General features: G+C 34.2%; 1 protein-coding gene across 2 annotated transcripts; it reads right to left on the minus strand.

The window, feature by feature from the left end:
- Nucleotides 1-293: 293 nt before the first annotated feature.
- LOC149933170 (degenerin mec-10-like) lies at nucleotides 294-23,191 on the minus strand. 2 transcript variants are annotated; one of them, XM_090156251.1, is made up of 13 exons: nucleotides 22,876-23,191; nucleotides 21,464-21,649; nucleotides 11,330-11,507; nucleotides 10,404-10,588; nucleotides 10,222-10,334; nucleotides 8,779-8,939; nucleotides 7,854-7,946; nucleotides 7,664-7,784; nucleotides 5,464-5,542; nucleotides 2,611-2,677; nucleotides 2,431-2,543; nucleotides 658-733; nucleotides 294-597 (listed from the first exon to the last, which is right to left on the minus strand). In XM_090156251.1, the coding sequence occupies exons 1-13, from the start codon at nucleotides 23,001-23,003 to the stop codon at nucleotides 451-453; spliced, it is 1,647 nt and encodes a 548-aa protein (XP_090012377.1). In that variant the 5' UTR covers nucleotides 23,004-23,191; the 3' UTR covers nucleotides 294-450. The 2 variants fall into 2 exon arrangements, with proteins under 2 accessions (XP_090012377.1, XP_090012376.1); XM_090156250.1 differs by lacking the exon at nucleotides 11,330-11,507 and adding an exon at nucleotides 17,664-17,844.
- Between the last annotated feature and the right edge of the window lie 1,276 nt (nucleotides 23,192-24,467).

Raw genomic sequence — 24,467 nt, forward strand, 5'->3', positions numbered from 1 at the left:
TCGTCAGAATTTCAGCCTTTCAGGAAGCGTATATTCCCTAATTAGATTAGCACCCGACAGCTCGCCCGATACATTCAAAGCCGTTGAAAAACGACGTAACGAAATATCGGGTTATTTTAACGCCGATTGGATATTCCGTATTCCATGTTAGAGAACGTTTTTCTAACAATTTCCGAGCCGGATGTGATTCATACAATCAGCTTCTGGTTTCGCTTTCGCAATTATTATTTCCCTCCCCGTACATTTAATGCCACAATTTGACGCAAACCTTGCACGATCACGCTCTCAAAGACTTTGCCTTGACACCTTTTTTTATTAATATATTTAACAAAATAAAATGTAATTGGAGGTAGGCTATTTCGCGCTACATCATTTTCGCTGAATAATAATTCGTTTTAATTGAAGAAATATGAACAAAGAGGACAATGATCCGCGAATTCGTGAAATGAATCAAGCTCGGCTCTTGTCTTCGGTTTTCCTTCGAATGGCGAAATGTACGAGTAGAACGGCGCTTTCAAAACATTCGAAAAGCGCTATGAGACTGACGCCTAGCCACAGACCTAATTGTCCTCCCATTTGGCTAAATACTTCGGAGTCCTGTTTCAAAACAATCACATTAATTTATGGCATTCGACAACGCGTGTCGTACGAATTTACCTCATACATCGGAATTTGTTTATACACGGTTTTTTCCAGCGTTCGATAGAATACCCGCACTTTGGCCCTGTTTTTTCTAAAACCATGATGAAAAATTATTATTTTTTCATTAATAATATACATTTGTATTGAAAATTAAAGTATAATTTCCAATTTAGTTTCATACAGTTTGAGGATAATACCATACGGCCATTTTTTAGTTTTATCAAGAACCCTTTTGGGTAATCGATCTAAATTCTATTTATATTGGCTGTCCGTTACGAGGGGCAGGTCACTTCCTTGATTAACTACGCACCCCTCAAAAGATTAAATCCGATTTAATCGTGATAATTTTGATTAAATTCAATTTAATCACGATTAAGTTGATTAAATCACGTTTATTCCTGATTAGAATGTTTAAATCTGATTTAATCATGATTAAATGATTAAATCTGATTAAAATGATTAAATCTGATTTAATCATGATTAAATGATTAAATCTGATTAAAATGATTAAATCTGTTTAAAAAGGTTAAATCCTGATTAAAGTCGTGGATTTTCTTGTGTACATTTTTCATTGGCTAGATAATTGAAATTGTCTTCCCCCCGCCCGTAAAACGTTCAGCGTAAAGGCTCGTGACGCTCGTCCAATGAAATTCGTACACAACCCTTCGTTAGCGTGTTTAAAGGCTAGTTGCGTTCTCCTTGTGTTTGTTGCTCCTAGGTATGATTAAATCGTACTTTAGTTTTGATTTTAATGATAAATTCTCCATTCGACCGATTATATTGATTAAATCGTGATTAAAATGATTAAATATCGTTTAAATGATTAGATCCTGATTAAAAAGATTAGATCATGATTAGAATGATTAAATCTCGTTTAAATCGTTATTAGATTTTCTAATCTTGATTAGATTTTTTAATCTTGATTACCCTGATTTAATCACGATTACCCTGATTTAAACATTTTATTATTATTAAGACGCACCGAAAATGGAAGTGACCTGCCCCTCGGTCCGTTATCGAAACCATTGGTATAGTCAAAATATCGCTCAACATTGCTCAATATAGTAATTTAAATTTGGCGGTTATCATTCGATTGAATCGCTTTCGCCATCTAGGAGCTATTAGCTACATAACTATCCTAAAATTTTCACCTACTTGGCAAATTATTTTAAATCAGACGCATTCGCGAAATATTGCTTTTCAACTTGATGTTTAGTCCCAAAATTAGTTTTGTTGTCGTTTTATTTTTTACTCTTTCACTTTTAAATGTTATTTAGTGTCTAATGTTTACTCTAACCAGTGTATCAAAGAAATTCTCAATTCTGCCACCAGGATTTTCAAAAGCTAGAGATTAACTGGCGCTAGTTACGTTAATAACACGTCGTAGCGCGTGATTGCAGACGATTTTTCGATTTAGTTCCTACTCCCTTTAAATTTCCAGATCGTAAAAATCAAATCATAGTAACAAGGTCCGCATCAGTTGAGCCAGGGTTATAAAGAAAAACTGTAACCATAATCATTAAAAGTTAATGTTTTAATCGATTTTCCACCAAAATTGAAAAATATTATACGCTGTGGCTGAATTATCTAAATTTCTAAAATACCGCACTATATAGTACGCCCTTGAAACTATGCTTTTACCCAAAACGTGTATTATAAATTATAAGTATCGTTAGTTTGGCAAAGCTGAACGCAAAAAATAGAATTAACGAAATACGCGCAACGTCGCCATCTACTAGACAAAAATAAAATAAATAAATAAGGCGGAACATTCGAAAACCTACAAACCTGAATCTATCCATTTCGAGATCTTCTGGCTTGAGTTTTTGATTTGGTTGTGAATTTTGTGTCAAGTTAAAGAAATCCAACGACCTATTCTGAGATATACGTAATTCTTGCAACTTAAATTAAAAATATTGTGTTTTAAACTATACCAGAACAAAGAGCTTCGAAATGAACACAACCCACCATGTTTTTTAAATATCTTTCCGACGGCCATTCCGAAAACGAGAGCGTCGTATCGTAATAATGTTTTCTACATTCAGAAAGAATATCTCATCTCTATGTTCCAATTTTCGAGTTAGTTAACAGAAGTAAATAATATATTTCTTAAGAGAGAAGTATTCATATCTCAATAGCGCCATTATTATTCGCTTGACACATGTATCTTTGAAGGCTCCCGCTAATTTTTCAAAATATGTTTTGAAAGAAAACGTTGTGCCGTGCGAATTACATCATATAACCAGTTTTTAAAACTATAATTAGGGAAGATATGCTTTATAAATAAGTACATATCCCTACGCAGTGTAATTTGTACATTTTACATGTATAATCGAATCAAAAGAAATTAAACAGAAATCGAAAGAAACTAAATAGCGATCAAAACAAATTAAATAGCAATAAAATGAAATTAAAACAAAAGAAATTAAATAGCAATCAAATGAAATTAAATAGCAATCAAATGAAATTAAAACAAAATAAACTAAATAACAATCAAAAGAAATTAAAACTCAAAATAAACTAAATATAAAAATAAATTAAATGGAAATCAAAATAAATTAAATAGAAATCAAAATAAATTAAATAGAAATCAAAATAAATTAAATAGAAATCAAAATAAATTAAATAGAAATCAAAATAAATTAAATATAAATCAAAATAAATTAAATAGAAATCAAAATAAATTAAATAGAAATCAAAATAAATTAAATAGAAATCTAAATAAATTAAATAGAAAACAAAATAAATTAAATAGATATCAAATAAATTAAAAATCAAAATAAATTAAATAGATATCAAATAAATTAAAAATCAAAATAAATTAAATAGATATCAAATAAATTAAAAATCAAAATAAATTAAATAGATATCAAATAAATTAAAAATCAAAATAAATTAAATAGATATCAAATAAATTAAAAATCAAAATAAATTAAATAGATATCAAATAAATTAAAAATCAAAATAAATTAAAAATCAAAATAAATTAAAAATCAAAATAAATTAAAAATCAAAATAAATTAAAAATCAAAATAAATTAAAAATCAAAATAAATTAAAAATCAAAATAAATTAAAAATCAAAATAAATTAAAAATCAAAATAAATTAAAAATCAAAATAAATTAAAAATCAAAATAAATTAAAAATCAAAATAAATTAAAAATCAAAATAAATTAAAAATCAAAATAAATTAAAAATCAAAATAAATTAAAAATCAAAATAAATTAAAAATCAAAATAAATTAAAAATCAAAATAAATTAAAAATCAAAATAAATTAAAAATCAAAATAAATTAAAAATCAAAATAAATTAAAAATCAAAATAAATTAAAAATCAAAATAAATTAAAAATCAAAATAAATTAAAAATCAAAATAAATTAAAAATCAAAATAAATTAAAAATCAAAATAAATTAAAAATCAAAATAAATTAAAAATCAAAATAAATTAAAAATAAAAATAAATTAAAAATCAAAATAAATTAAAAATAAAAATAAATTAAAAATCAAAATAAATTAAAAATAAAAATAAATTAAAAATAAAAATAAATTAAAAATAAAAATAAATTAAAAATCAAAATAAATTAAAAATCAAAATAAATTAAAAATCAAAATAAATTAAAAATAAAAATAAATTAAAAATAAAAATAAATTAAAAATAAAAATAAATTAAAAATAAAAATAAAAATAAATTAAAAATCAAAATAAATTAAAAATCAAAATAAATTAAATTAAATAGAAATCAAAATTAAGTAAATATAAATCAAAATAAATTAAATTAAATAGAAATCAAAATTAAGTAAATATAAATCAAAATATATTAAATATAAATTAAAAGATGTTGAAGGAAAAATTCGATTTCAATTTTTGTACGCGGTTAAACCTTTGGAGGTTTTTTTTGTTATCTCCGTTACGTTTTTTTACTACCGATAACGTTATTATTTTTAATCTTAGTATAAATACTCATAGCATTATTGTGTAGTGTGTCAGTATGAGTTTAGTTCCTGTTCATAACCAGTTTTTATTTTTGTAAATATAATCTTTTAATTAATGTCGCTATAATAAACCATTTGTATTATAACTTGAGTTTTTGATCATTCTATCTATGCAAGGGAGCTTTGCTACAAAACTTCAACAAAAGAAATCAAAAGAAATTGAATATAAATTAAAATAACTTGATTAAAAATCCAATGAAATGAAATTAAATAAATATCAAATGAAACTAATTTAAATAGCAATCAAGAGAAATGAAATAAATATCAAATGAAACTAAATTAAATAGCAATCAAGAGAAATGAAATAAATATCAAATGAAACTAAATTAAATAGCAATCAAGAGAAATGAAATAAATATCAAATGAAACTAAATTAAATAGCAATCAAGAGAAATGAAATAAATATCAAATGAAACTAAATTAAATAGCAATCAAGAGAAATGAAATAAATATCAAATGAAACTAAATTAAATAGCAATCAAGAGAAATGAAATAAATATCAAATGAAACTAAATTAAATAGCAATCAAGAGAAATGAAATAAATATCAAATGAAACTAAATTAAATAGCAATCAAGATAAATGAAATAAAAATCAAAAGAAATGAAATAGAAAACCGTTTTAAAAGTTGAATTTTTATAATTCGACAACGCTATTTATAGGTTGAATACGAATGGTAAATTGTGAGTAGCGATGCGATGTACACATCCGCTAACAGCGGAATCTGCGTCAAACCAGCGAAGGTACATGTTTCATTTAAATGGATAAGTTGGATACTTCTCTGGTAAGAGGCTATAAGCTTCTGGCGTTATAAAAAATGCTTAATTTACTCGCAGGGTAGAGGACAATGACAAATGTGTTCATCCGTGGTATTTTTGAAATAATCCTCCACGCTTTCTAAGCAACAGACTTGAAAGGATAGTAAGCAGCTTTTAATTAACTTTAAGCGATTACCAATATCATATCGATATCGGTATTGTGGTCTTCTCTGATAGTCGTTACAGTACGAAAATAAATCGATATTAAAATAAATAAAATTTTTATTAAGATAAATAAAATCGATATCGAAAGAAATTAAATCGTCTTTAAAGAAAATATATATATACAGGGAGTTTCGAAAGGTTATGCAAAAATTTGAAGGAGTTGTAGGGGGTGAGTTGAGAAGTATGCCTGTTTTTTCCCCATTTTCCTACGATGAGTGAAAAGAGCGCCAGAGAGCTTCAAAGTGTGGTCCCTGGAAGTAGGCTGCAACAAGCGCAAAACCAAGCAGCAGGGAAATGCGAACATTAAGGTTGGGGTTCGTGTGATAGGTATAAAAGGACATTGTAAACAAATCGAGGTAACCAGCGTAAAAAAGTAAACTTAAAAAAATAAACAGTACTTAAAAGTACCTGCTGCTTGGTTTGACGCTTGTTGCAGCTTACTTCCAGGGTCTAGTAGGCCACACTTTGAAGCTCTCAGGCGCTCTTATAAGTTATAACTCATCGTTGGAAATGGGGGAAAAACAGGCATACTTCTCAACTCACACCCTACAACTCCTTATAATTTTGCATAACCTTTTGAAACACCCTGTATATATTAAAAGAAATGAAATCGATATTAAAATAAATGAAATCGATATTAAAGTAAATGAAATTGATATTAAAATAAATGAAATCGATATTAAAAGAAAAAATATTTATATTAAAAGAAAAAATATTTATATTAAAAGCAAAATATTTATTTTAAAAGAAAAAATATTTATATTAAAAGAAAAATATTTATATTAAAAGAAAAAATATTTATATTAAAAGAATAATTATATTAAAAAAAATATTTATATTAAAAAAATTATTTATATTAAAAGAAAAATTATATTAAAAGAAAAATATTTATATTAAAAGAAAAATATTTATATTAAAAGAAAAATATTTATATTAAAAGAAAAATATTTATATTAAAAGAAAAATATTTATATTAAAAGAAAAAAATTATATTAAAAGAAAAAATATTTATTTTAAAAGAAAAATATTTATATTAAAATAAATGGAATCGATAGTAAAAGAAATGAAATCGATATTAAAAGAAATTAAATCGATAGTAAAAGAAATGAAATGGAAATAATGTTAAAAGAAATGAAATGGAAATAATGTTAAAAGAAATGAAATGGAAATAATGTTAAAAGAAATGAAATGGAAATCATGTTAAATTAAATCAAATAGAAATCATATGTAAATCAAATAGAAATCATATGTAAATCAAATAGAAATCATATGTAAATCAAATAGAAATCATATGTAAATCAAATAGAAATCATATGTAAATCAAATAGAAATCATATGTAAATCAAATAGAAATCATATGTAAATCAAATAGAAATCATATGTAAATCAAATAGAAATCAAAATAAATCAAATAGAAATCAAAATAAATCAAATAGAAATCAAAATAAATCGAATAGAAATCAAAATAAATCGAATAGAAATCAAAATAAATCAAATAGAAATCAAAATAAATCAAATAGAAATCAAAATAAATCAAATAGAAATCAAAATAAATCAAATAGAAATCAAAATAAATCAAATAGAAATCAAAATAAATCAAATAGAAATCAAAATAAATCGAATAGAAATCAAAATAAATCAAATAGAAATCAAAATAAATCAAATAGAAATCAAAATAAATCAAATAGAAATCAAAATAAATCAAATAGAAATCAAAATAAATCAAATAGAAATCAAAATAAATCAAATAGAAATCAAAATAAATCGAATAGAAATCAAAATAAATCAAATAGAAATCAAAATAAATCAAATAGAAATCAAAATAAATCAAATAGAAATCAAAATAAATCAAATAGAAATCAAAATAAATTAAATATCAATCAGTTCTAAAATTTAAATTTTGACCATTCTACCATCCTGTTTATAGGTAGAAGTATCGTTAATAGGTTAATATCGATATCGGTGAAATCGTAAAAGTCGTTGAACCCAATAATTGTTATATCTACGACATATCGATTTACCACACTTATTATACGTAAAATTATACCATCGTCTTCTAAGTTCAAATCGCAAACCCTGACATCTTCTAGAGTTGGTATTTTTAAAAAGGGGTTACTGCAGTTGCACATTCGTGTTGTGTGATTTTGAAAACAGGTTCGGAAACAGCTCTAAAAATACAAGCGATACACTTTAACTTAAGACTACCAAAAATTAGAGCTGGAATGATAATAAAATACCTCTTGGCTACTGTCCTCCATCAGACCAGATTTGATTTTGGTGTAATCGTAACATTTGTCCTTGTACGGTGGTGGTAGGCGTTTAACAGAGGTCTAACGAATTAAATTTGACCAATGAACAAACATTTAAAGCGAAGCCATTAGAGGTTCAATTTTAATACTTCAATTTATACTAGATGGCGCTAAAATGTTATCCTTTCGGGGTGAACGAAATATATATGACAATTTATTCAACTAAATTAAATTTGAGTTAATTAAGTTTTAATTAAAGGGATATATTACGTAAAACAATAACAAAACTTCAACTCTGGGAAAAAATATATATTTTGATTTATTTTGTAGAATTTTGTTTTCAACGTTTTCGACAGCTGGTACCATCTAGTAAGACTTCGGCATTTCAAAATTGTCTTTAAGGGCCTTCGTGAAAGGATCTGCTTCCTTTGTCAAATGTGTTTTATTCTGTTGTGGCAAGGACAGGCCCGTACACAGCCACCAAAACTCGGGGGCGCTCAAATTCTTTTTGGGGTGCTAATGCCTTGAGTCATTTTTATCTCCGCACCTATGAATTTAGTAAATATACTAATCCGCTTGTAGCCCTAAAATATCCGTCAAAACATTTTTGATAAGCTGGTTCAATATTTCTACATTTGAAAAGTTTTTCTGGTGCAGTGAGACGCGCGAAAGCAATTTTCAAAAACTATAGTAAAATGGTTTCAAATATCTACTGATACTAGTTCGTTAGTAAAAGTAATTTTCCTTTTTGATTAATATACAAATGTTTTAGATCATATCTTTCGGTAATTGAGCAATCGATTTTTTTTGGGTCGGTCGAATTGGGGATGCTCAAGTACTCATTTGGGGGCGCTGAGCATCCCCTGGCGCCCCCCATGTACGGGCCTGGCAAGGCGATTAAAAGTAAACTAACTTTCTTAAGTCCAATGAGGGCTTCGTATCCAGGGGCGACGTTGAAGCCGTCTTCGGCCGGAATCGGAGTCGACGCGAAGTCGTGGACACTGATCCTGGCTCCCACATCTTCCGTCAGGTTTAAGTAGTCGGCAGTCTCGAAATTTAACTCTAAAAGTAGACCTAAAATCCACACGAATCATTCATCGGGATCTATAATTATGTTCCATAAGTGTGCCAGCTAGTTGAAATAGCTAAAAGATTAGCGAGAAGATCACGCGTGACTAAATGTAGCAACGGTTCTAAATTGTCGTTGGCCAAAACTCCTCTAGCAATCCAAAGTAATTTTTCAACCAAAAGACCTTAATATTCATATTAACTTAACCCTAACATAACATAACCTTAACCCTAGCATAACATAATCCATAAGTCTATAATATTGTTCCATAAGTTTGTCACTTTGGGGAATATTTTACTGACGTCGTGAGAGCTAGTAACGGAATGACGTCATCACAAGATGAAAATCTACTCCTAGCGGGGCGCTGTCAAAGGCTACGTGTGACGCGAATAGCTTTCAGTAAAACATTTGCATGTGAAGAATAGGAAGTGTCACACTTATGTAACAATATTGTACACTTATGATAATCTTAACCTAAACCTAACATAACATAATCTTAACCTAAACCTAACATAACATAATCTTAACCTAAACCTAACATAACATAATCTTAACCTAAACCTAACATAACATAATCTTAACCTAAACCTAACATAACATAATCTTAACCTAAACCTAACATAACATAATCTTAACCTAAACCTAACATAACATAATCTTAACCTAAACCTAACATAACATAATCTTAACCTAAACCTAACATAACATAACCTTAACTTAAACCTAACATAACATAATCTTAACCTAAACCTAACATAACATAACCTTAAAACCTAACATAACATAATCTTAACCTAAACCTAACATAACATAATCTGAACCTAAACCTAACATAACATAACCTTAACCTAAACCTAACATAACATGATCTTAACCTAAACCTAACATAACCCTAACATTGCCCTAACATAACCAAACCTTAACCTAAATTAAACAAATCAGCACGAAAAACTAGACCTAGCCATTAATTCGTGATTTTCATACATCCCGGAAAAGAAACCAGATGACGTAATCCGCAGTCAATGAAATTGGGAACCATCGCAACGTTTAGTTGTTTCTAGAAGAACACGCAAAACTTAATAACTTAAATCACGCGCCGCTACTAAAAGCCTTCGCAACGAGGCAAAGAACGCGTATTAGGCCTAATGACATAGTCTAAAATTCCTCAAAAACGTGTTGTCCTTCTAGAAATGACTCTCAATATTAAATTTAACAAGCGAAAGGTAGGGAACTGGCACACTTATGGCATACGGGTTACAGTAGATAATGCCAAGTTAATGGATATACCGGATTCTATCCCGACTGACTGCGTGTAAACTGGAGTCGAAATATTGTCACCCTTCCCATTGAAGGTGAAACAGTTGCCCAAGGCTAGCGAAGGCGGATGGACGGTGAAATGTCTAAGGGTAACAAAAATATTCATAGCGTCAAAGGTTTAAACGCGCTAACATCTTAACACGGAATCGTACGTTATGTCGCAAGGTTCTCCGTTGAAGGTACATCGGTGTATCAGATCGTCAAACTGGTGTCCGACTCGAGCGCGGAAGTCCTCGGGTAACTTAGCGTAATCGGACAAGAACGTCAACTCCTTCTTTTTCACGGGATTGACTTCTCTGTTTTGAAGTTGCTTGCAGGTGACGCGTTGTTTTAGGCCCTTCGTGGAATCAAAATGGATTAGAGAGCGCAGTTATAAAATGACTGGCAAGCCCATAGAAACATGCATTTCTTCGTTCATTACGCGAAGCTGTAGCGGATGGTAGAAAAAGGCCAGTTCAGTATAATTAAAGGGAGTATAACCTTTTCAGGAATTTGGGGCAATACATAATTCCCTCCCATCATTTATCTAACCACGTGTTATACGTAGTGTGAAATACAGTGGTTTTTGAAGAATTATCCCATTAAAAGTATCCCCGCTTTGGTAGTGCTTTAATTTCTCATATCTACTAGAACGCCTTTCGTGAATCTAGAACCACGTACCTCATTATTATGAAATTATATTTGAATAAATATCCAAACTATAATGAAAATAATTAATTTATAGCTCGGATATTGTTGTTTATATGTTAATTAAGGGTGCATTTAAAAATTAAACGCTAAATATGAAACAATAAAGGTTTCAAGTGAGAAAACCTCTTCAGGGCTGACACGCTTCCTCTAATAGAAGAATTGGGTGTTTCTACTATCGTTCTAGACTAGCGCTATGAGAGAGAAAAGAGAGAAGCTATGGCGCACCCTACCAAACAAGAAGGGTTCTACTCCCTTTAATCAGCAGCAGACAATAGCTTCTTCAGCCGATACACTGACTAAAGCAGTTGCAATTAATTCTATAATTTTTGATAGCTAAATTTGTATTTCTCACTAGGGAACGATGAAAGGCCACAGTATTCGCAATTACCGTTTGGGGGATTCCTATTGGGTCTGAATAGAAGGGCACGTCGAGCGATTGTTGGGAAGTAATACATTGTTGATGTCTTTGGGTCCAATTAACGAAATCAAAGCAGGCCTGGGGCAATGGTTGACCGCATCGAGCGGCGGTTTGGTCGCATTCGACTCGCATTCGTACAGGGGTCACCCTGAAACCAACAATATGGTTCAGATCCATAATTCTTGTAATGCTGGACGAATGAACGTTAAATCGAGTGAGATCGAGTTTAGTTCCGCTTTATCATTTTTTATCTTGGAACTCTTTCGTTTTCAATATTAACAAGTCCGTCCATCCGTAATTCATATCGAATGTGTCGGGTTATTTTGTACCAGAATGCCTAAATTGATCTTGCGATTATTTAGAGTTTGATATTTTCGTATCATTTAAATTTACTTCCGATCTCGGAGATACGAAATGAACCAATTTGGTGGGCTCTCATTCTGACAATGCGAGGAATTTAAACCAAGTGTATCGTGCAATATAATTAGGAATTGACTCGAACAAAATATGAGAGAAGCAACTGTCAACGAAATTGATGGCGGTATTGTGGGAGTTCGCCGTGCAAAATTCCCCAATAATGGCCGTCATTTTGATATACATGAAGTTTTTTTAAACAGTTTACAGTAAAACCAGTGTAGTTTTACAACATGGAATTAACGTTTCAAACCCCACCATTTAAATATCGCAATTAGATCACGTTAAGAATGTATTCATTTCTACTTATGAATTTTTGCGTGCTCCCAAACATGAATGAATGAATGAATAGTTTATTTTATTTGCGTACAATACGCACCCTTTTAGATCAGGGCGGCTCCGCTTTGGGGAGCACAATCAGTTATCATGAATATACAAAATATTATTACATATTAATTGAGATATATAGTAATAGAGTTCACACAATAAAAAATCAAGCGGTCACAAAAGAGTAAACAAGAAATTCTAGATTTTGTCACTTCCCCCGCAAGATCTCACGTTTCTTCCAGTGCCATTTATTCAGTAGATGCTTCAGAAGTGATGGGTTCCAGTATGTTATCGTGAAACCAAGAAGGGCTTCCATGGGCAAATGAAAAGATGACTCTCTCAGTGTAGTTTTACAACATGGAATTAACGTTTCAAACCCCACCATTTAAATATCGCAATTAGATCACGTTAAGAATGTATTCATTTCTACTTATGAATTTTTGCGTGCTCCCAAACATGAATGAATGAATGAATAGTTTATTTTATTTGCGTACAATACGCACCCTTTTAGATCAGGGCGGCTCCGCTTTGGGGAGCACAATCAGTTATCATGAATATACAAAATATTATTACATATTAATTGAGATATATAGTAATAGAGTTCACACAATAAAAAATCAAGCGGTCACAAAAGAGTAAACAAGAAATTCTAGATTTTGTCACTTCCCCCGCAAGATCTCACGTTTCTTCCAGTGCCATTTATTCAGTAGATGCTTCAGAAGTGATGGGTTCCAGTATGTTATCGTGAAACCAAGAAGGGCTTCCATGGGCAAATGAAAAGATGACTCTCTCCAATCTTGAATTTCCTCAAAAACCTCCATGGCCGGACATTGAAGTAAAACGTGTTCAAGGGTCTCCTTATCCGCTCCACACTGTACACATTTCGGCGAACAGCCAAATAGTTGTTCGCAACGTTCGCCTGTCAATAGAGCGCCCGTCCGAGCTTGAAATAAGAGTCCACTGCAGAAACTGCCGTCGTAGAAATCTTCCGGACCAGGTTTAGCTTTGCCTTTATAAATCTGTAGGGACTTGTGTCCCGCTACTCTATTCTGCCATTTAGACTGCGCGTGTCTGCGAACATCTGTGTCAACGTAACTATTCCATTGGACCTCCGTTGTCGCTATATGTCTCTCCGTATCAACTCCGTAGCCTCGATCAAGAACCGCTACTTTTCTCGTGAAACGGGTGCTAAAATTACTCAAATTGCGTGTTACTTCGTACACCTTCTTCGCGAGACGACCTTGGGCCATGAATTTCAAACGACCAATATATTTCAATTTGCTAGACGCCTCTCTCTCGATCATCAGGCTCCAACCCATTTCACCCTTAATAGCCGCGTGCGCCGCCATTTGTCCCGCGCTCAAAGCGTAGCGTCCCACTTCGCATTGGGCATATTCCAAAGAATCCATCACGGATTTCGGAACATCTAAAATTTCATTGGCATTAGTTAGCGCGGGAACAACAACCATCTTCCACAGTGTACGCGCAACCGAATAGGAATTATAGGAGGTTTCAGACAAATTTCGGACCATCCACCGAAGTTTATTTGCTTTAGCCACCAATGTGTTTTCCCACTTTTCAAGGTAGTTCTGACTAGAACATAACTCAATACCTAGGTATTTATAAGAGTTAACAACGTCCATTTTACTTTCCTGAAGAAAAAAATCGCAATTCAAAGCGGGCGATTCCATCAATATAGGCATTACGTTCGACTTTTCCAAACTAAAGGAAAGACCTTTTTCTTCGGCGAATTTCGTGCATTCGTCCAGAAGTGACTGAAGATCCTGGCCCCTATTCGCTAACAGAACTATATCATCAGCATACATCAAACACGGTATAAACGAATTACGCAACACAGTCATTCCGCCGTCCACCGGTCTGTCCACGTCATCATAATTTGGAATTCTAGCACCGACTTTAAGGGTGGATAACTTTAACGCAAGCTCGTCAAGAAACACTACAAACAGTAAAGGAGACAAAGGGCATCCTTGACGAAGCCCTATTCTACTCTTGACCGGTTCTGTGGTAATATCATCCAGGGTGTATGTATAGGTGCAACTACTGTACAAACTCTGGATTAATTCTACGCTGTCCTTAGTTACACCTTTAGTTTCGAGGCTCTTCCATAGTCGATTTCTATCGACACTATCATAGGCCTCGGTGATATCCAGAAATGCCAAGTAAAGATTTAGTTTCCTGTGTCGGCTAATTTCTATTAGTTGAGTCAGAACGAATAAGTTGTCGGCTATTTGACGATCTTTTCGAAAACCGCGCTTCGTGCAAAGAAATACTATTTTCAAGTTCCGCATTCAGCCGCTCTCGTACCAACATTGCGTAAATCTTAGGCCTGTACGAGTTCAGTTCATCTTCTGGCTTATCTTTACCTTTATGGATCAACGTCACGCGCGCTACGGTCCAAACTTCTGGAATAACCCGATCTCTACGGAAGGCATTAAGGATTCGCAACAAGCAGTGTCTAGCATTAGGACCCAGTGTTCTCAGGCATTCCGCGTAAATTTCGTCAGGACCGGCTGCCTTTCCCGAACGCAAATTTCGCAATACTAATTCCAATTACTCCTTTGAGAAAGGTCCTTCCACGATATCAATCGAAATCAGGCTTCGATCAACTTCGGCACTTTCTAAGTGACTAGTCGGCGCCGATTTCATCAATAACTCGCTTTCGAGGTCCAGGACGTAGTCGCGGATGCGATTGACAATTCCCTCCCGTTCCGATAAGATAGAACCATTTTCACCATACTCGTAGGCGTCTTTGATTTACGTACTGCCTTTCGTAGCCTTGTTAAGTATTTCCAAAACTTTTTACCCCGATCTTTTCCAGCAGTCATAATGTCTTTCTCGACCTTTTTATTAATCACATCAGGGCCGTGCTTAGGGGGGGGGGGGGAGCCGGGCTGTCGCCCAGGGCCTCTAAAATTTTACCATTGGGATGTATATACCGGAGGGCCGCTACCAGTGTTGGAAATAAGCTTTTTAAAAGTACTGGTCAATGTGACCACTATACCCCCTACTTAAAAATAAATTAACTGGTCATGATCACCCTTTTCTGACCCATCTCTCTCCCCCCCTTTTATTTTACCTTTGAAAGTAATTTGTTAATAGCGATTAGGAACTGTAATTATATTTATTTATCACAAAGCAAAGTGCTCTGATATTTATCACACTTCTTAAGGAACTTTAAAAAATATTTCATCATCTTCTTGTTCTTCGAACAACAACAGTTTTACTCCTTTTTGACCTTCTTTTTGTTTCTGAAAGTCATAAAGAAATTGCCGAGGGGCTGATCACTCCGCGTAATCGGTGTACAGAGCCGTACCTTTGACTGTACTAATGGGACTACGCGTAATCTTTGAAGTCCCTGCCTTTGGCAGTGCTAATCTAAGCGTAGTCCGGTGTACAGACTTTCAAAGAGTGGTTTGCCCCTCGGAAATTGCAATGTCTTCTATGCTTATTTTCTTAAACATATTCTTAATGATTGATCTAGATGTTTCGCATTTAGTTCGACGAATCTGACTGATCAAATTGTATTACTGCCAGATGCCACGAAATACGCTCAATTTAGGAGTCAAAATCCGCAATTTCATTGGCTGTGAGGAACTGAGAGCGCAACGCTTTTATCATTTTCTCTTTTCGGTATAGAATTATACTATTAATTAAAAATAAACTGGCCATTATGACCAGTGAACCCCCTAGATTCTATTTAATTTACTGGTCATAGCCCGAAATAAACTGGTCTTTGACCGACGCCACCGCCTTATTTCCAACACTGGTCGCTACACTCACAAGTCAGTTTCGCCCATGCATTTCGCCCGGGGCGCGAGAACTAACACAGAATTGTTTTAATAGCGCCGGGGCTAATAATATCAGTCGCTCTAGCTTTTTCATATTACGGGTCTTTATTGAATACTTTACAATTAAAATATAAAAATAAAATAAAATATAAAGATCCAGATGGCAGCCCTCCTGAGCACGGCGCCCTAGGGCTTAGCCCTATACCTATCCCAATTGTAGAGATGAGCCTGAGGGTGCTACCTTCATATTTTTATTTAACGTTAATTCGTTCTCACTCCTAATAATAACAAATGAGCACTTTTCGGCCAAAACGTTTTGTTAGAATGTACTAACAAAGATAGTATAGAACTCCGTACCCTAGATTCGAATTCTGAGAGCTTTCTGATTGCCGGTTTTGTAACGAAGCGCTTACCCACTTCCGGGACGTGAAATAGTATAGATCCACAATAGGCGAAACTATAAAGTCTAGAGGGGCTGAAATGATGGTAGTCACGTGACTTTGTGGAGAACGGCAACGCCATCTATCCTAAGAATTAAGAACTATTATTTATTTTATTTTGCTAATGGCGGTTTAAATTTTGATCGATTCATCTAAATTATTATCTAATTATTATTATTGTTTCGAACATTTTGTAATAGAAAAGTGGAAGTTAATTAGCTGTCTGCAGTATCTGGAAGGAAATTTTTTTTCTTTACCGTCGCACGGCCAACTAGGAACACGAGTTACCGAATCGAAGTTGGCTGTGATATGGTAGTCACGTGATTTTGTTTTCCCATTTTAGCAAGTTGGTTAAGACCAAATTTACTTTATAGTTTCGCCCATTCTACTAGCAGACAACGCGTATTTTCGGGATGCGCTACGTTATAGCGCCATCTTTCCACCAAAAGCAAAAAAATGTCACATGACTTCCACTCCACGTTACTCTAGGGCTATCAACATTATTAGGCCTAATCTACCGTGTTCCTTTTTCCAAATACTACTTTTGTCACCGATAGATGGCACTATTACGTAGCGCATCCAGAAAATATGGGTCTTCTGCTAGCTGTCTCTTGCGCGTTCTTCCCACGGGTCCGTATGCAGCGTAAGGTATCTATGCTCTTTCATATATCTATGGTGACCTCCGAAAAATCAGCCTCCATCGGTCGCTGACATAGTCTTATCACGGCCAACTTTGATGAAGCGCTGTTGACCGAATAGCGCGTCATCAAAGTTGGCCGTAGTCTTATCTATCGTTGGTTACCACGGTAATTATGGAGCTAATTGTTTCGGAGTTCCAGCAGGAAGTGATTAAACGATATTGTCTACGTGCGAGGCAGTTATTTCGAATCTAGGGTACGAGGTTTATATCATCTTTGATACGAGGAAGTTAGGAATTTGGAAAGCGTTATTTACACAACGCTATAAGCGACGATGTAAGCACCATTGAATTGGGAATAGTACAGCTAGAATGGCCATTTCAATCTGCCTTCCGCGAAACAAATTTTTCAAACTTGAGAACTCTATCATTTGTTGGTGGCGCCATCCGCTATTAGCGGCGGGAACTATATCCTATACAATTTTCTAATACTACTAATGTACTTTGAAAGTGATAGATGGCGCCACCGTATAATGATAGAGTTGACGGCTGAGTACGCCGACTCGAAATTTCAGAATTTGTTTCGCGAAACCACAACTCCCGAGCGCGCCTGTGCCATTCTAGCGGTACTATTCCCAATTCAACGGTAAGCACCCATGCGCATTAGCTTCAATTACCGTTTGGGGAATTCCGGCGAAATTCGTGATCGAATAGTAAGGTACGAATCCCAGTCCCGACCCGGGACTGTAGTGACACACGTACGACCAATCGACGAAATCGTAACAGGCCGCTGGAAGAGGTTTGCCACATTGCGCGGCCGCTTGGTTGCACTCTACCCTCATCCGTCTCGGCGTCACCCTGTACACGCGTAAACGAGACATTGTACGTCTAGCGTCCACTGCGAGACGAGTCATTTCCGCGCAAACAAAACCGTAGCCGCCTTGCCCTTGACGCACCCTATAGCTCTAGCCTGGTCCGTAAATAGTATTTTTAAAGCGAGTCGAGGAACCTAGTACGTATCGCGAAATTATATTTTATGGTATGGTATACATAAGCCACGTTCACACGTACCCTCGGAAACGTTTTGCCTCATTTCGATCTCGCTGCGGTTCGTAGCGTTTTGAAATCTGTTTGTTCACACGTTAGATTTCCAGTGAGTTTTGAAGAAAATTGGGCACGCGTGTGACGCGTAGTACCAGTGTTGGGTATTTTCGTTAAAGAGCTGCTCACGCTCACGTCTTTTTGAGCGGTAAAGTTTTCGCTCCTCTCTTTCCGCTCTTTTTTGAGCGGCTAAATTGGCGCTCCTCTCTTTCCGCTCTTTTTTGAGTGGCTAAATTGGCGCTCCTCTCTTTCCGCTCTTTTTTGAGCGGCTAAATTGGCGCTCCTCTCTTTCCGCTCTTTTTTGAGCGGTAACATTTTCGCTCCTCTCTTTTAGTGAAACGATATTTTACCGCTCATTTTCGCTCATAATAAAAATCCGCTCACAATGAGATGAGCGGTGCTCAACTCTGAGAATAGCCACGTAATTAGGAGTTCGTCTGCTCACGCAGTTGAGTCACGTTTTAAAACCATCTAATTCAAATCGAATGCACACGGAAGAATTGTTTTTGTATTTAAATATGCAAAAAACTGAAGATTATTTTCTTGTAAAATATTCATAAAAAAGTTATTAATAAATAACGTGGTTCACAAAAAACCGACTCGATGACGTCACGAATCGCTGCCAAACTGGTCGACGAAGCCATGGTTTATATATTTACACAGGTTAGACTACTTCGTCTCAGAGATGGACGTTTATGAGCTACTCTCGCGTTTCTACTTCGCGCCTACAGCGCCGGCTTGTGTAAAGTTTAACTATTGTTAAAATAATATTTATATTTAAAAATAGAGCGCCACCTATATTTTAAATTTAAATTTATCGTAGATAATTAATAAATTTTAAAATTCATTAGTGTATTTATAATTAAAATTTAAAAAAATTTAATTTATAATAATAATAATAATAATAATAAATTAATTAGTACTGTTTATATACATTAGAGGGCGTACTAGTAGCATAGTAGAAAACAGGGTTGCCTGTCAGAAGAACTTAAGAGGCTCAAAACGCTAGTACGTATGAAGGTACAAGTAGTCTAACCTGTGTAAATATATAAACCGTGACGAAGCGGTTCAGCCGAAGTTATTTGAAACGCTGGCACGCGCAACGGTCACTCGCATCGTTTCAGAGGGTAGGTGTGAACGCGGCTGTATTGACTGTGTAATTCCTACCGTTTGAACAACGCCCACTTGTGTCGACGGAGGAGAGTGCGGAAGGTTATTGAGCACTGATAATGGTTCAAACGGAGCGCAAATTTTGAAATGTATTTTCATCCTAAAGCTCTCCAGACAAGCGTCTTTGTGGCGACTCCAAGACGCTCTGCGGTGATTCGGACGAATTAAAAATCACGCTCTCGCGAAATCCGCTTAAAGGTTTCATTTAGCATCGTCCGACCCTAATTTAATGAAATGAAATCGCGGGTTCCACTCGATTTACGACTTTTAATAAAATCTCGCTCTGCGAATTAACCATTCGCGACTGATAAAAGGAGAGGACCAAGAAACGTAGTCCACGCGCCTTTAAAAGATTACTTAAACCACAGACCATCTACCCCAAGAGGGACATGTATCGCTCGTAGTAATTTGATTTCTTTTTATGTCTCGAATGTGATGCGGCTTTTTTAAGAGCGCGCCATCTCACGACAAGTAGAGGCAGTTTTAAAGGTACAAAGACGAGCACGCGAGACAATAGGCTTAGAGCTTAGAAAAGATAGCGCCATCTACTTTAATACCTGTCAACTAAATTTGTGAAGAAATAGCAGACGACTTTTGAATATGAATGTTCGTTAACTGAAACGTTCAGCTTTTTTATCGATATAATTTTGATAGAGAAGGCAACTTTCACACATTCGATTTAAAACTCAGTCGGTAGGCGGCGATACTTCTGACTAAAGTTTAAACTACGCACGAAGCTTATAAAAAATGTACTGTAGAAGCTGGCTCACGCACAACTTTTTATTTACTTATTAGTAAAATAAAGGATTTTCACACGCTATTTTCTGTTTTTTGTAAAAAAAAAAAATCCGCGTCACTGTAGATACAATTTTTTCGATGTAGATGCGAGTTCTTCTTGGGGTAGGTGTTCTGTGCTTTAACTTTAAGTATATAATATACTCTTTATGAGAGAATTAAAAATGAAACGAGTACCGTCGCAACCTCGACGCGGTTTTCAACGGAAAATAGTTTATTTATAGAATATTTGCTTATCAAAAATTAATAATATGGAAATTACACACTATAGGGATATTAACTTATTTGTAAAATGTATTAATATCTATGTAATACTGCTAGAATGTCCAAAATAATGATTACCGCAGCACTATTTTTGAAAGACGGATTTGTAAAAATGAGTGGGGAACTCGCTAAGGTACACGTTTCAAGCGGATTCGAGGGGTCGGCAATATGTCAAAAATCCGTACAATCAGAAGTAAATGAACCGAAGTTATTGAAATAGCGCTCAGAATCCGAGGGCTTTTTCCCTATGAAAATGATTAGAAAATCGAGTCAAATAGAAGCTAATTTCCATCCCCGTCTTTTGACGTGATAAATTGCACTTGGGAATTGTTGGTATAGCTATTTCTAAGTATAAATAATCTTTTCCTAAAAGCAAAAACTTTTTTTTTCGGCCTAGTAGCGCGCAAAATTTTAAATTCGAGGTAAAAATGTAACTTCATAAAGAAAACGCCTCCAACATGGGGAGTATAGCAGTCTGATAACTTCGGTTCATTTATTTCTGGTACAATTCAAAGAAAAACTATTTCTGAAATCTAAAAAACACTAAAATCACGAAAGTTCAACTTTAATGATTGTAGACCATTGGACCGAAATCCCATTCGTCCGAATGTACCATTCAACCAAATTCCATTTTCATTCAATATACCGTTAGTGATACATATTTATATATCGTAGGTTACGTGACGATAGTATATCTAATTTGGACTAAACTATGTCTTAAATATTTATTATTTCGTACCGACGTGTTTTTTTAGACCTTTTTCCCTAACCTAACCAAACCTAACCTAACCTAACCTAACCTGAACTAACCTAACCTAACTTAACCCAACCTGAACTAACCTACCCGAAGTGAAAACGAACCAGATTTAAATTTCCCATTCAACTGAATCCCGCCATGTTGGGCTATAAACGAAAATACGTTTCGGTTCAATGGGATTCGTTCGAACGGGATTCGGTTCAATGGTATACAACCAACTTTAATATCTCAAAATCACTTTCTGATTTCCAAAATAACTCTCTCTTAATTAATATATTATATACTTTTGCTTTAACCGATTGCGTACAAAATCTTTTTAACGAATGAAATTATGAACTTAGTTTTGGATATAAACACACTGATTAAAAGTGAAAATGAAACGTAGGCTACCTGTTCAGATTACAAACGGTGATGGCCGGGAATTCGGCGTTCCAGCTGTTGTCGACTTCCAGATTGACGACGACCGGGTAGGCGAAGTACGAGCGCAGGAAGTGGTGGCATTGGATGGAACAGCCGATTATGCCCAGGATCAAAACGGCCGACCAAATGCCCCGATGGATCCAATTGGCCTCAGTACTGATCCCGACCAAAATTTGATAAATCGGACATTGCTTAACAATAAAATCATCAGTAAACGTAATAAAGTCAGGATGACCGCCTCATTTTCCATATTAAATCATCAGCTTGATATCGAAATTTATGATAGCCAAGAAATCACCGCTTTTTTTAAAGGGAGCAGCCAAATTCTTTTAAAATAATAATTATTCAAAAGTTAAAATAACTCTTACTTTAAAGGGAATATAACCTCAGGTGTTTTGGTGTGGAACACCAACACTTTAACCATTTCCCGCTCCCTCCTATGGCTTAAGATATTTTGGGCACTGGTTAAAATTGTAAACATAAAAACATAAAAAAACCTTAAAAAAGACTTGACGTTATATTCCCTTTAAGCAAAAAAAAAACATAAATTATAAAATTCACTACTATAATCACTTCCTTAGCTTCTGAAGTTGATACAAGTTTAGACTCGTATTTATCAATAATTTTGCCCACAATTAAAGCTCGGGGAAACGAATAAATTAACCGCCAAAATTTCAATTAATCATAAAAAATTCTAGTGTTGTTAATTTTCCGGAAAAATAAAATGTGGGAAAATTTCTTGAAAATTTTCCGCAAATCGGAAAATTAGAAAATGGAAACATAAATTACTTTTTAAGAGTTTTTAATGTTTTTTACTTTTTATCGATATAAAATGTCTAATATCAGTAAACATACTACAAACAATTAATAGCGTTACATTGTTAATCAGTTTAAACTAGTCTAGAGGTTTAGTTTTACTGTTAGATCCGAAAAAGTTATGATAAAATGCCGCTTTATTTAAATTTACAAACGACATATTAGACTAAACTACTAATGAAAACGTTTTTTATTTTTTCGGGAAATACGGAAAATTTTCCGGAAAAAAGGCCTCGGTCATTTTCCGGAAAATTTTCCGACTTAAAACACTAAAAAATTCGATAAAAACTGATTATTTGTGGATATTATTCGCGACTATTATACGATTGAATATGCAACAAATAATTGTTTATTCGGATAATTTTCGGATATGGATATAAAAGAAATGAACTGAGAATTCTTCTCCAAACGCCGAGCCCTACCCACAATGAGACAAGTATAGGACATGATTGCTTTCCGAAACCTCCGATTAGTCAGTCTTTTACGGACTACCTCTCATTAAATAAAATAGGAATTCAGTGTCATTCTGACGACTATTACGTTACTTACGATAACAAAGACCATACCCGATTCGAGACACTCCATTTATGGAAGAACGTTGCAACAAAAATTTGAAGAAACTCTTCAAATTCTTGGGTTCTATTTCGCGTTGTTCATTCAACTTGGCAGGGTCCTTTCGTTCCTCGTCGTCCATCGAGAAAGAATAGACCTCGCTGCCCCACAGTATTCTTCTAATCTTGTCGTTGTAGTTGTCGCGACGCCGGAATTACACGTTACTCTTCTTCTCCGGGTTGGATCTCCAATTTTTCTGTTTCCCAGTTTCGTCGGGATGATCCTAGCTAGTGTCCGTTACTCCCGCTCTTACGGAATGGCGCCACTGTAGCGCTCTATTTCCCAATGGCCTTTGTGTTTTTTTTCCCGTTGGTACTTTATTGGTTACTAATTATTCTTTGACGCGCGACGTTTCCGAAACAATGTAATTTATAACACGAACGAATGCCAAGAATTCCTACGAGTACTTGTAACGAGAATGCGTCACTTTGGAATAAAAAAAACCCTCGAGTGTAGCGTATGGAATCTATTCTGCCTGGATTATCTGGCGTTATGTCTATTCTTAGGGGCACTTTGGATGCGGAAACGCAAATTGATATCTGATGTGTATATTCAGTTTACCTATAGCTATAGTTTTCACCCGGACGTCATTTTCTCTCAAGTGGAAGGCTTAGTGTCCACTCATTCCTTCCTGCTTTTGAGTATTGGCCGCCATATTGACTAAATTATTCGCGAAACCTTTTAGAAGGGTGCAGCTCCTACAAAACAGAAGCGCATTAATTTTCCCGAGTAGTGTGTTGTATGACTATTCGTTGTCACTACCGCTCTTAACTCGTGATAAAATGTTTTTTGTTAGCATTATTAACGCGTATATAATATTGCTATCAATAGTTCAAAAGTGTTTATAGGGCAAATGTAAACAATTTCCCTTCTCTCCATCTTTGAGCCATGGCCGACATATGGAGTATTTCTTTTTGTTTTCTAATGGGATCAATTTCTCAAATATAACAAAAACTGATTTGACACGAAAATTCTATAACGCTATAAACTTGACTAATAAGGAGTCTCTAGTCTAAAGTGCTTTCCCGGTTATACACATATTTGTGTGTTTTAGTTTCACGTAGAGCCTGGTCCGTCGCCGCCGCGCTGTGTTGTACGTAACTCTTTAACCATTAGGGTTCAAATGGAAAATGATACAGCAATCGATAGGAATTATACGGTCTTTATATAAAATATTTTATTTTGGTGATTGGGGTCCGGAACTTTGGCAGTGGGCCTATTTTTATTTATAACTTTTCGTATAAAAATCTACGTACATTTCATAGATTAATCTCGATTATATTGAAAATTATATTTTGCTTAGGCCTTGACAATTGCCAGCCATGTTTATAATTGTATTTATTAAATTTAATTTAAAATAACGTAATAATTGTACCCTTCACGTCTACGATTATTTTTTCCCGAGTTTAATCGATGTTATTGACTTTCTTGTGTGATAAAACCGAGGGGTTCGACAATCGTACCAATCACATACACTCTAGAGAAAAATTATTTTAGAAATCAACTTGAAAATCCCGAAATCTCGACGAAATCAGTTTATGATTAT

The sequence above is a fragment of the Leiobunum rupestre genome, chromosome 8 (genome assembly GCF_980474605.1).
Source record: "Leiobunum rupestre chromosome 8, qqLeiRupe1.1.hap1, whole genome shotgun sequence".
NCBI classification, from domain to species: Eukaryota; Metazoa; Arthropoda; class Arachnida; order Opiliones; family Sclerosomatidae; genus Leiobunum; species Leiobunum rupestre.

Bases quoted from the DNA above. Each gene is read 5' to 3' on its own strand.
- LOC149933170 (XM_090156250.1), bottom strand. From the start codon at position 23,003: ATGGACGACGAGGAACGAAAGGACCCTGCCAAGTTGAATGAACAACGC. The intron at 2,678-5,463 runs GTAAATTAAGCA...TTCTGAATGTAG, and splicing joins CATTGTCCTCTACCCTGCGA to AAAACATTATTACGATACGA. The intron at 2,544-2,610 runs GTGGGTTGTGTT...TTTTAATTTAAG, and splicing joins AAAGATATTTAAAAAACATG to TTGCAAGAATTACGTATATC.